General features: G+C 44.6%; 1 protein-coding gene across 1 annotated transcript in view; it reads left to right on the top strand.

Annotated features, from left to right (window-relative positions):
* Nucleotides 1–12,603: 12,603 nt before the first annotated feature.
* Nucleotides 12,604–12,846, top strand: part of LOC309555874 (alcohol dehydrogenase 1-like) — a 56,090-nt gene continuing 55,847 nt past the window's right edge. Inside the window, exon 1 of the mRNA XM_082258042.1 lies at nt 12,604–12,724. Within this exon, the coding sequence (XP_082114168.1) occupies nt 12,707–12,724 (18 nt within the window). The 5' untranslated portion in view covers nt 12,604–12,706. The remainder of the gene's footprint in view (nt 12,725–12,846) is intronic.

Here is a 12,846-nt window from a genome sequence, read left to right as displayed (position 1 = left end):
TACAGAAGGAGATCTCGGAACCCTACAAGAGATTGGCTGGCTAGTCTTTCAAAAGGGTCATGTTACTCCTACGCAAATCCATGTGTATCTTAGAGCTTAATCTATAATGGTTCAGGATACATAGCATTTTCCACTAGAGCAAACTGGTGGTAGGAGGCTGGGTAATCCTGGCTTTCCTCTCTTCACCTGTCAGTGTCTCAATACCTGATGATCAGGACTAGTGATGGGTCGAACACCCCCCTTTTTGGTTCGCACCCAAACATCTTGAACAAGGAAAAAGTTCTAGCGAACATGCAAACTCTATTTAAAGTCTATGGGACACGAACATGAAAAATCAAAAGTCCTCATTTTAAAGGCTTATATGCAAGTTATTGCCAAAAAATGTTTATGAGGCCCCGGGTACTGCACTGGGGGCCATGTATCAATGAAAAAAAAATGTTTTTACAGGAGCAGTGATTTTAATAATACTTAAAGTGAATCAATAATAATGAAAAATTCCTTTAAATATAGTGCCTGGGGGTCCCCTTAATGTGCCTGTAAAGTGGCGCATCTGTACGATGTACGTAGTCTGTTGCAGCAATACTGACATTTCTAAAGGAAAAAATGTAATTTAAACTTTCTCATGGCTGTAATGTATTGTCGGCTCCTGGCAATACAGATGAAAATAAAAAATGGCGTGGGGTCCCCTCCCCACCCCATGCCAAAATTAAAATTAAAAAATGGCGTGGGGCCCCCCAAAATCCATACCAGACCCTTATCCGAGCATGCAGCCTAGCAGGCCAAGATAGGGGGGAGACGAGCAAGTGCCCCCCCTCCTGAACCATACCAGGCCGCTTTCCCTCAACATGGGGAGGGTGTTTTGGGGTGCCCCCCAAAACACCTTGTCCCCATGTTGATGGGGACAAGGGTCTCTTCCAGACAACCCCTGGCTGCGGTTGTGGGGGGTCTGCGGGTGGGGGGCTTATTGGAATCTGGAAGCCCCCTTTAACAAGGGGGCCCCCAGATCCTGTCCCTCCCTGTGTAAATGGGTATCGGGTTCATCGTACCCATACCCATTCACCAAAAGGTGTACAAAAAAAAAAATAAACATAAAAGTCCTTTATTTAAAATTAAAAAAAATTAGTGTCCCTCGATGTAAATCCATTGTCAATCACGAAACTCGCCGCTCCCGAAAAAAAAATTCAAAGGCGCTTCGCCATGGTCTCTCCTATCTTTATATTGAGGTGTGCTCAATGGAAATGGACTGTTGTCCTGAAGGGTTTTTTTTCTCCAGTGCTGATCATGCACCCAGCTATTCTTGTTTCGCAAACAGGCAGGTGAAGCCTTGAGTGCTGGCACAGTAATACATCTTCTGTGCTACTGAGTTATTGCCAGTGGTACTCCCCTGTCAGGAAGTTGTTTTGCTAGTAGAACTCCCAAGTTGGAAATTTATTTTAAACATGCTGGTTTTCTGGCCAGCTCTTTCATGCTCCTTCACCTTTTGTCACCTGACAGCAGGCTTTCTAGTCTCCAGTGAGGCTGAACAACATATCAGTGTTGTCCTACATCAAGGGGCAGGTCAGAACCTGAAGGGTCAGACCACTGAGAAGATAAAGACTGTGGCAATTTTTGAAGTAATTCCCTATTGGCCAAACAAGCCTTGGTTCTTGCCTTTGATACCGGGGTACCTGATTGAAGTTCTTTCTCTTGGATGAGATCTTTTGTTGTAGAGAGCAATACTCCACCGTTGTTCTTCTCTTCCAGTTTCTCATCCTGGCAGGAAGAGACTGATCAGGTTTGGCTGTGTTTTCTCTAAGCTAATATTTATAAATCCTACAAAAGGATTTGAATAGAGCTTGTTCAGTTTGGACTGTTTTCTTTTCTATGCTTCAGTCCTCAGGCCAGGTGCATTCTGGACTTAAACTAATTCCTAAAGCTATCTTAGTGGGCAGATCTCTGCAGTCCCTGTCAAATCCAATGTCTCATTGGTAGACTATACCTTACTCATTCAATAACTTGATGGGGGCTGCTTCTGAGACTTGAAGGAGAGCCAAGTCTCTCTAGGGGAGGTTTACTACTTGCTTTGGACTACCTTGCCTGCTCCAGATAAGATCTCTTTGCAGTCCAGCTTGGGTAAAGACTGAGCTATGAAGAAATGCACTCTAAGGGCTATCTATTCAGCCAGGAAGTTTGCCAAGATCAAAGCTTTAGACTAGGAAGGATCCTTTGGTGACCTACAGCTCCAGATGGGATCCCCTCCAGTCCAGTTGGAGTAAGGATTGATCCATGATGTCAATCTCTCTAGGGCTCCATCCTTAGCAGGAAGCTTGGCCAGAGTCAAGACCTTAAGGCCCACTGACAGCTTGCTGCTCTAGATAGAATCTTCCAGTCCAGTTTTAAATAAAGCCTCAGTCATGAAGGCAGCCTTTCTATGAGTTCTTTTTCCTTAGTCAGGAGGTTTGCCGGGATCTGGGCCTTGTGCTGAGAGGGATCCTTGTGGCTTTCTGCCCAGTTTGAGTAGTTGTAAAAATAAGTAACCGCGCTAAGCCTAAGGGACAAGCAGCAGCTGTAGTGGGAATCACTATAAAAGATATGTAAAGAGAGAGCTGCGCTAAACTGATATACTAGATGAACTTTGCTAGAACAAACCAGCAGGTATTATAGATATGAACCCAAGTCAAAATAAACCAACATATATTGTAACATCAACAAGACCAACAATATTCGTTTAGCTGGATGTCATGCAAACATAAAGTAAACATATTGTCCATCAAACATAAAGTCCAAATGGAATAGAAGTAGAGGGGTGTCCAGTGTAGAAAAGGAGATCAAACACCACTTCTGCGTGCCTAAATCCACATACGGTGCCGCATGCATAGAGCTCACATCAAGCTTACCAGAGCTCAAAGGATAATGAGCATATTAAAAATTCCATCCACTAATGGGCTGACTGATGTCAGGGATGCCTCGCCGTACTGCTGCCACTGGATCGCTAGGCAGACCGCCCCAAGCAGGTGTATTAGCCCCTCAGCGTTCCACGTACCCAATAAAGGAAAAGGGGAGCACAATGGCGTAGTACGCATAGACAGTTTTATTGCACAACGGTTAAAAACACTTACATGAACGGAGATGAACAAGCGCTTGTATACAAAGTCTCGCTACCGCCCAACTTCCGGGTTGCGTCGTGGTGATTTACTATCAAATGCTTACCATAATTTTCCTTTCCTGGTGGACTCCATGGCAGCAGGATTTCCCTCCCAGAATCATGAGTAGGCTAGTTACAGAACGCGGCCTCTGGCACAGCCTGAAAATGTACTGGAGTGGGGCTCTATGGGGTAGGAGCAAGGGCGAGGCTAGCCAAACGTATGCTGCCATGGAGTTCATCAGGAAAGAAAAATTACGTTAAGTATTTGATAGTAAATTTTCAATTTTCTGTGTTTTTCTCTCTTGTGTCATGATTTATCAAACACAATAAACATTTTCACCACAAGATGGTGCTACATGTCTCTATCAATACACAAAGAAAATAGTTACAGTATATGCAATAAAAAATGGAGCACATGGTAAGACAATTAGCACAGTGAGAGATACTTGATAGAAAAGACGATTTATGCAGAAGTCTATGCAAGTACATTTAAAGTGGTAGTAAAGTTGTTTCTTGTATTTATACCTACAGGCAAGCCTATGTGACAGCGTGCCGCTGGAGGGCTTCATTTTCATGTAAGTCTTTCAACAGGGAGGTGCGTTTTTAGTGTTTTAGAGTTTTTCATGCATTCTTCTACCACTTTTGAAACAGCAAAAGTGCATCAAAAACTGATCAGTGTTAAAGGGTCCTAAAGCCCCACTGGAAATTTCTACATAAATACTGTAATGCTGCATATTTGATTGAAGCACTAGGCAGGGAATATATCGGACCAATGGAGACCCAGGCCATTGCTCTCTATTCTACGCTACAGGTTGCTTGCACAGGGTGTTTAAAACCTTGCTGTAGAAAACATTACTAGAATAGAATATTAGAATAAAAAAGAAGCCACACTTATTACTGTGAAAGCAGTCATACAATAGATAGCTTCAACCGGGCTTTATTGGACAACTAATGCCTCGTTTCCACTGAGCGGATCGGTTCGGGTCGGTTTGGTACGGTACGCTAATTTGAGTGTTTCCATTATGAAAGCGGCCCATACAACCGAACCAAACCGCACCATTCCTGGTCCTGCTTCAGATGTAGGGCCATAGGAAATGGTACGGTACGGTTAGGGCGGAGCTACTGGCGTCACACGATAGAGTCCACTGATTGGTGGACAGGAAACCATCAATGCTCACATCAAATGAAAGAGCAAAACAAACACCTCATTTGGTGTAAACCGCGCATGGTCCCTGGTGGCCCGACTTGCAGTGGAAACGCTCACCTGAATAGACCGGACCATTCTAACCCATCCAAACTGTACCGAACTGAACCGTTCCGCTCAGTGGAAACGAGGCATTTGAGACCTAATATCAGGTTTTCAAAACTACTACTTATATTTATTTATTCATAATTTAAAGTTTATTATTAGGGTTATTATTATTATTATTATTATTAGTAAATTATTATTAAGGTTATTAAAAGGAAGAAAAAATGAATATATCTGAGTGAGATATCCCACCCAGTCTTATACTGAATGGATGAAGTTTTTATTTAACCACTTGCTGACCACCCGCCACAGTTTCACTGCAGCAGGCTGGCTCGGCTGCGCAAAACGACGTAGCTCTATGTCGGTCGCGCGCATGGTTGTGGGGGGCGAGCGTGCGCCGCCAGAGGCACGCTCCCGCCCCCAGTAGGCAGCGGGGATGCCGATCCATGGGGCCGGTGGCCGCGATTGCCGCCGGGCACCCACGATCGCTTCCCGCTGAGAGAGAAGGATGATTGGCTATTGTAAACACAGCAGACCATTCTTCTCTCTGAAATGATCACAGAGTGCCTGTGATCCTTCTATATAGGATCACAGGTCTCTATGATCATTTCACAAGCCCATACCCATACAGTTAGAAAACACTCCCCTAGGCTCACACTTAACCCTTTAATCACCACTGTGTTAACCCCTTCTCTGCCAATGTCATCATTACAGTAACAGTGCATATTTTTAGCACTGATTACTTTAGTAATCTCACTAGTCCCCCCAAAAGTGTAAAAATATCAGTTAGGAGTCCGATCTGTCCGCTGCAATTTCGCAGTCCTGCTAAAACTCACTGATTGGCACCATTACTAGTAAAAAATAATTAAATAAATAAAAATGGCATAAATCTTTCCTGTAGTTTGTAGACGTGATAACTTTTGCGCAAACCAACCAAAATTTGCCTGTTGCGATTTTTTTTCGAAAATTATTTTTATTCCAAAAATATGTAGTAAAATACAAATTGGCCTAAAAAGATGAAAATTTTTGATTTTTAAATTTTTTTTCTGGGAATGTTATATAGCAGAGTGTGAAAAATAATGTTTTTTTTTTTTCAGAAATGTCGCTCTTTTTTTTTGTTTATAGCACAAAAAATAAAAATCACAGGAATGAGGTGATCAAATACCACCAAAAGAAAGCTCTATTTGTGGGGAAAAAAAGACATTCGTTTTATTTCGGTACAGTGTTGCACAACCGCGCAATTTTTAGTTAAAGTAACGCAGTGCCGAATCACAAAAAATGGCCTTGTCATTAAGGGGGAAAATTCTTTCGGTCCAGAACTGGTTAAACAATCACCACTTTGAATTTAGGGCAATACCCTTTCAATACTTTGAACAGAGAAAAGGCTTACACCGAAAGCATGGGAATCTATGAAATGTAAATCCATTGCAAATAACTGAGAAAACCATAGAAGCAACACATAAATAATAATATAAACGCCACAAATGGCTTCTTGTGGGCCCATTCAAAGTGAATTGGCTACTTGAACACAATGCATGCCAACACCCATGAAAATAAAACTTTAAGTTACAATATTTTATATAAAAAGTGGTGCCATGAACATTTGGACTATAATTTTGAACTCAAAAAATGTGTAATAAGCAGTGCAAACCACTCAGGTGAATATTCCAATGAAAATACAACAATGGCTGGGTAAGGCCGGTATACATGTCTATTCTGCACAAGGTACGGACAAGTCCTGTAGGATCCATGCCTGGTTCATTTTAATGAACGTGAGCTTGTCCACATTGGCTCTGGACAGGCGGCTGCGCTTGTCTGTGATAACGCCCCCTGCCGTGCTAAATACACGTTCAGATAATTCACTGGCTGCAGGGCAGGTCAGCACCTCCAAGGCGTAAAGGGCAAGCTCAGGCCATATGCCCAATTTGGAGACCCAGAAGTTGAACGGGGCAGACCCGTCATTCAGTACATCTAGGCGTGTGCCCACATACTGCTCCACCATGTTGGTGAAATGCTGCCTCCTGCTCCTGCTAAGACGTTCCATATCAGCTGGTCGTGCTGGTTGTTGCGGCGTGTTGACAAAGATTTTCCACATTTCGGCCATGCTAACCCTGCCTTCTGAGGTGCTGGCGGTGCCCCGGCTGCGTTGTTCTAGCTCTTCCTCCTCCTCTGCCTTCGCCTTGTGCTTCCACTGTGCCCCCACTGTCAGGTGGGAATGCCACCAGCAGCGCGTCTACAACCGTGCGCTTGTACTCACGCATCTTACGATCATGCTCCAGTGAGGGAATTAAGGATGGTACGTTGTCCTTGTAACGGGGATCCAGCAGCGTGGCCACCCAGTAATCAGCACAAGTTACAATGGGTCGTTGTGGAGACACTGCAGCATGTAATCGCTCATGTGTGCCAGGCTGCCCAGAGGCAACGAAAAGCTGTCCTCCTTGGGAGGTGTATCGTCTGTGTCCTCTGTATCCCCCCAGGCATGCACCAGTGATGACAATGAGCTGGTCTTGGTGCCACCCTGCTGTGAACATGGTTCCTCCTCCTCCATCTCCTCCTCCTCATCCTCCACCTCGGCATCCTCCAGAACTGTGCCCTTGCTGGACAATTGTGTACCTGGCGTTTGTGGGTGCAGGAACCCACCCTCTGAGCGACTTGTGAATGACTGCCCTGAAAGCCTTGGAAATTATCCCTCTTCCTCCTCCTCCTCCTCATCCTGTGCCACATCCTCTTCATCATCGCCCAAATCGTTTTTTCAAGGAGGCATAGAAGTGGGATAGTGACGCTGAGAACGGCGTCATCCGCAATGGCCATGTTGGTGGAGTACTCGAAACAGCGCAACGAGGCACACGGGTCTCGGATGGAGGCCCAGTTATTGGTGGTGAAGTGGTGCTGTTCTGTAGAGCGACTCATGCGTGCGTGCTGCAGATGAAACTCCACTATCGCCTGCTGCTGCTCGCACAGTCTGGCCAGCATGTGCAAGGTGGAGTTCCACCTTGTGGGCATGTCACATATGAGGCGGTGAGCGGGGAGGCCGAAGTTACACTGCATCGCTGACAGGCCAGCAGCAGGGTGAGAACGCCGAAAGTGCACACAGACGACCCGCACTTTCTGCAGCAGCTCTGACATATTGGGGTAATTTTTAAGGAACCTCTACACCACCAAATTCAGCACATGCACCAGGCAAGGGATGTGCGTTAAACCGGCTATGCCCAGAGCTGCTACGAGATTTTGCCTATTATCGCACACACCACCAGGCCGGTCTTGAGGCTCACTGGCACCAACCTCTCATCGCTCTGTTGTTCAATGCCCCTCCGCAATTTCTGCACGATGTAGGGTTTTTCCCCCCAACAGGCATTTTTTTTAAACTGACTGCTGTAGTTTATCCCTAGCTGTGCTGAAGTTGGTGGTGAAGGTGTTACGCTAACCAGATCAGGAGGCGGTAGAGGATGAGGAAGCGGAGTAGGAGGAGTTAGCAACAGGAGGCAAACTGAAGCCCCTGCAATCCTCGGTGGTGGAAGGACATGCGCCAAACTGCTTCCCGCCTCAGGCCCAGCCGCCACTGCATTTACTCAGTGTGCTGTTAGGGAGATATAACGTCCCTGACCGTGCTTACTGGTCCATGTATCCGTAGTTAGGTGGACCTTGCCACAGATGGCGTTGCGCAGTGCACATCTGATTTTGTCCCCTTCTTGGTTATGCAGGGAAGGGATGGCTCGCCTGAAAAAGTAGTGGCGGCTGGGCATGACGTACTGTGGGACAGCCACCGCCATAAGGTTGTTAACACTCTGCGTCTCCACCAGACGGAATGACAGCATTTCAAAGGCCAGGAATTTTGAAATGCTGGCATTCAGGGCCAGGGATCGTGGGTGGGTAGGGGGGTACTTCCTCTTCCGTTCCAGTGTTTGTGAGATAGAGAGCTGAAGGCTTCCATGGGATATTGTGGAGATGGTTGGTGACCCTGCTGGCTGACCCTCTGTTTGTGGGGTGGCAGGTGCCACTGTCACTACAGAGGTGGATGAAGAGGCCGAGACTGCAGTAGGAGAGGAAGCAGGAGGAGCCAGAGACCCTTCTTGGTTTTTGAGGTGTCTACTCCACTGCAGCTCGTGCTTTGCACTTAGATGCCTGGTCATGCAGGTTGTGCTCAGGTTGAGAACGTTTATGCCTCGCTTCAGGTTCTGATTGCACAGCGTGCAAACCAATCGTGTCTTCATGAGCACATTGCTGACAATCGTGTCAGTTCATCAGCACATTGTCTGAAGAACTGCCATGCTGGGGAACTCCTTGGAGCTGGCTTTGGTGTGCTCGGTCCCTTGCTGCATTGGGCAGTAGCAGGCGTACTGTCTAGGGGATGGCCGCTCCGCTTTTGCACCCTGCTCACTCTTCTGCTGTGCTGGTGGCTCTGTGCACCTCTTCCTCCGAACAACACAGGTCATCTGCATAGCGTTGATTCCATGTGGGGTCGAGGACCTCATCGTTCTACACATCATCTTCCACCCAGTCTTCACCCTTGCCCTCCTTGTCGGTCTGCACAATTCCGAAAGCCGCAACAGTTGGCTCCTGTGTTTCGTCATCATCCGAGAGGTGCTGCGATGGTCCTCCCATGTATTCATCTTCAAACATAAGTGATTGGGCATCAGTGCACTCAATCTCTTCCACTTCTGGGGCAGGGCTAGGTGGATGGCCCTGGGAAACCATGCTAACAGAGTCATCAAAAAGAAGAAGAGACTGCTGCATGACTTGGGGCTCAGACTGCTTGGCTGATTTGCAAGGGGGTGAGGTGAAAGACTGATGGACATCAGCTGCAGGTGCCAACTCTGATCTTTCAGCAGGAGACTGGGTGAGAGAAAATGTGACGGCACTAGAGGCACTGTCAGGAACCCATTCTACTATCGCCTGTACTTGTTCTGGCCTCAACATTGGTAGAGCCGCATTTGGCCCGACTAAATACTGCTGCAGGATCTGTCGCCTACTCGCACCTGAGGAAGGTGTTTCACTTGTGCGTGTAGCTGGCACAGATCGACCACGTCCTCTCCTTGCAACAGAAGCTACACCAGCAGCACCACGACCGGTCCACGTCCCTTATTTGACGTTCTCCTCATATTTCTTAAATTTAGGTTCTTGCCCTAAATGGGTGTTTTTTGAATAGCAGAATAGAACAACAGTATCTAAAGGGTGTATCTCACATGTACAGATACAGACTGGGCCGCAATTTAAGATTTTTCCCCTAAATGGGTGTTTTTTGAGTAGCAAAATAGAACAACAGTATCTAAAGGGTGTATCTCACAGTAACATATGCAGCAAACGCTGCAAAATTATTTTTTTTTGCCCTAAATGGGTGTTTTTTGAATAACAGAATAGAACAACAGTATGTTGTGTATTTTGCCCAAAAAGGGTGTTTTTTTACTAACACAATATGACAGCAATATATAATGCTTGAATTCTACACGTACAGATGCAGCAAGCAAGGACTATAAAATTTTGGATTTTAGCCGAAAAAGGGTGTTTTTAAAAACCCAGAAAATTATAGCTATATATATCTTAAAATGCACACTGAATATGCTGGTGCACTGAGCTTGCATAAAATGCCCCCCTGCCACCCACCTAACTAACAGACGGATTAAAGTATTTTTTCTCTGTCACTAGGATCAGAGCAGGGTAAAAAGATTGTGCACTGCACCCACACAACAAAATCTATGTAGATTGCTGTGAGTTCTGATTAAAGAATAAAGATTCTGTCCTCCTCCTATTATCTCCCTCAAAGCAGCAGCCACAGCCTTTCCCTAGTACACAACAAAATCTATGTAGATCGCTGAGTTGAAGTTCTGATTAAAGAATAAAGATTCTGTCCTCCTATCCTATTCTCTCCCTCAAAGCAGCAGCCGCAGCCGCAGCAGCAGCCGCAGCCGCAGCCGCAGCCTTTCCCTACACTAGACAGAGAAGAGTGACGTGTGGAGCTATGTGACTCCAGCTTATATAGAGGCTGGGTCACATGCTGCACTGGCCAATCACAGTCATGCCATTAGTAGGCATGGCTGTGATGGCTTCTAAGGGCACACCAGTTAAATGCTTGTGTATTGGCTGCCCTGCATCTTTTTTTAATGCGCCATTAAATTGCCGAACACCGAACTCGATAACGAACATACAGTAAGATGTTCTGGTTCGGGTCCGGGTACCAAAACCCTAAAGTCTGGTACGAACCCGAACTTTACAGTTCGGGTTCACTCAAACCCTAATTATGAGTATTCTTGCTGTTTGTTATGAGTCCATTTTCGCTTGGGATATGAAGTCACAGTAAGTGAGTGAGGGACTAACCTTCTGTGGAAGGAGATTTTTCTTGGCCTATTGGTTACTCCCTCACATTATGGATATGAAATTGCATAAAGGAATGAGTGATTAACTCTTGGCTGGCATAAGCACCATCTGATCGTATTAGTTAATGGGTCCCATTTAAAAAGGTTAGAGCACATTTGATGGCACTGTGTCTGCAGTGGAGTCACTGAAAATAGGAAGAAATAAGACAGTACATTTCTTTATCCTTGTGAGCAAGCCAGGAGTGGTGAAACGTGTCAAAAAAGGTTGGTTTTGGGTTGGAGACATCACTGTATGCAGTCAATTCATTGATTACTAAAAATACTGCAAGAAGAGCTAATTGGAGTGAAGCTGATATCTCTTCCTGTTTTCAATGAAGAGTGGAGACAAACTGTGATGGCCGACACCCACGTTGTCCATGTTCAGGAGAGGCCAGTCTTGAGCAGGGCTATGGATCTGTGTATGTTTCTGCAGGGACTCACTGTGAAGAGTGCATGTTCCTATTTCTTGTGTTATCGACCTTGAACCCTGAACTTTGACCTGCCCTCATAAGGTTGCTTATTGATTTGGTACAGTGTTCTGATCCTTTCCCTAAACAGATGCTATCTGCAATGGTGACAACAACTTGGGAGCTGTACTGCAGCAAATTTTCTTTATCTCCCTGTGCGTGCACTGGTGTAGACGAGGTAGCTCCTTAGACTCTGCTCCTTGGCCCTTTATAGAGCTCACACCTCCACTAATTGAGTAGAAGCCCCAGAAGGACCACCATACCACTAGCTCATAAAACAGACACTTTTCAGGACCATGATGGAATAATATTATAGGTGTATTTTCAAAAGAAACAATTTTGAAATTTAAAGACTCCTCCAGTTGTTCTTTTGCTATTGGGTGCTGCCAAAAAATCGATTAGACACCTGAATGTTGCTGAAGATCCATGCTATCAAATGACTGCTCTATGGAGAGGTAAAAGATCAATCCAAAAGATGTGAAAACATTTTAAAATTCATATTGTTCTCTTCATAAAAACCCACAGCCTTATGCTTTCTTCTACTGCCATGATAACCAGAAGGGCGAAATGTGCTAGGTGTGCATGTTTAAGCATGAACATGACCAGAAAAACCTTTTCTGAAGGTCAGATTATGTCTCATATGTAATCTTCATCTAAGGTCCTCCAACAAACGCATACAAAATAATAGGCAGGTTCTGACTTGTCCAAGAGGAGCACTTGCTCTGTTCTTTCCCCATATCTTTGGCCGTTTCATTATCCTGTAAATTGCTGGGAATCAAAGCTGCAGATGAACTTGCTTGAGTGCCACGGACAGGGCTTTGTCATTCAACAGATTTGTCTTCATAAACTCCGGATGAAAAAAAAAGAAGTACAGCACACTAGCACACTAGCATTAGATATTTTGTTGATTAAATACAATATTAAGATGGTGGTTCCAAGGTACTTCAAGCAAAGGCAATATGTTATGGTGGTGGGCTGTGTTTGGCACAATGATGCTATGGGGTCATTTGCTAAAGTTAAGTTTACTTCAAATATTTAATCATGTGCGGGAGAAATTTACTGTCTTTATTCCCCTGTATTCAATTTGTTTTTGAAACAAATTATTCTTTAGCTTATTTCACATTAGTAACTCCTATGATGTCTTTGTTTCTAAAATGTAGTATGACAATGTTATAATTAGGTATACATGTTACAGTTACAACAAGGCAACCCAGATCTGTATTGCTTTTGATTCTCAGGTAATTTGTTAATCAATTATACACTGATCAAGCAAACTTATAACATTGAAACAAATATCTGATCAGATAAATAAATATACTCCATTCTGTATATGTTGTCTAATGTGTACAGATTTATCTGCAAAAATCAAAGTCTTCTTTGCAAATAAGGAAAATTATGCAATAATGCATGTAGCAAGTTTTTGCATGTATTAACTGGGCATGTCCTTAGAAAACAGCTTTAAGAATGCAAGTTGGATGAATATTTGTCTAGCTGACAAAAAGACAGCATTTCAACAATGAGCACTGCAGGAAAGGTAAAAGACGTCATATGCCTCTAAGATTTGTTACTTTATTTATAACATTCTGGGGAATTCAGTCACATTTATAATGATAACCTAGCTGACATTGCCTGTACATTCATTACACTATCCCTGCA

The sequence above is a fragment of the Pelophylax lessonae genome (genome assembly GCF_965119305.1).
Source record: "Pelophylax lessonae genome assembly, chromosome: 1".
NCBI classification, from domain to species: domain Eukaryota; kingdom Metazoa; phylum Chordata; class Amphibia; order Anura; family Ranidae; genus Pelophylax; species Pelophylax lessonae.
The sequence above is the reverse complement of the archived record's forward strand: the minus strand, read 5'-3'. Positions and strand labels throughout refer to the sequence as shown.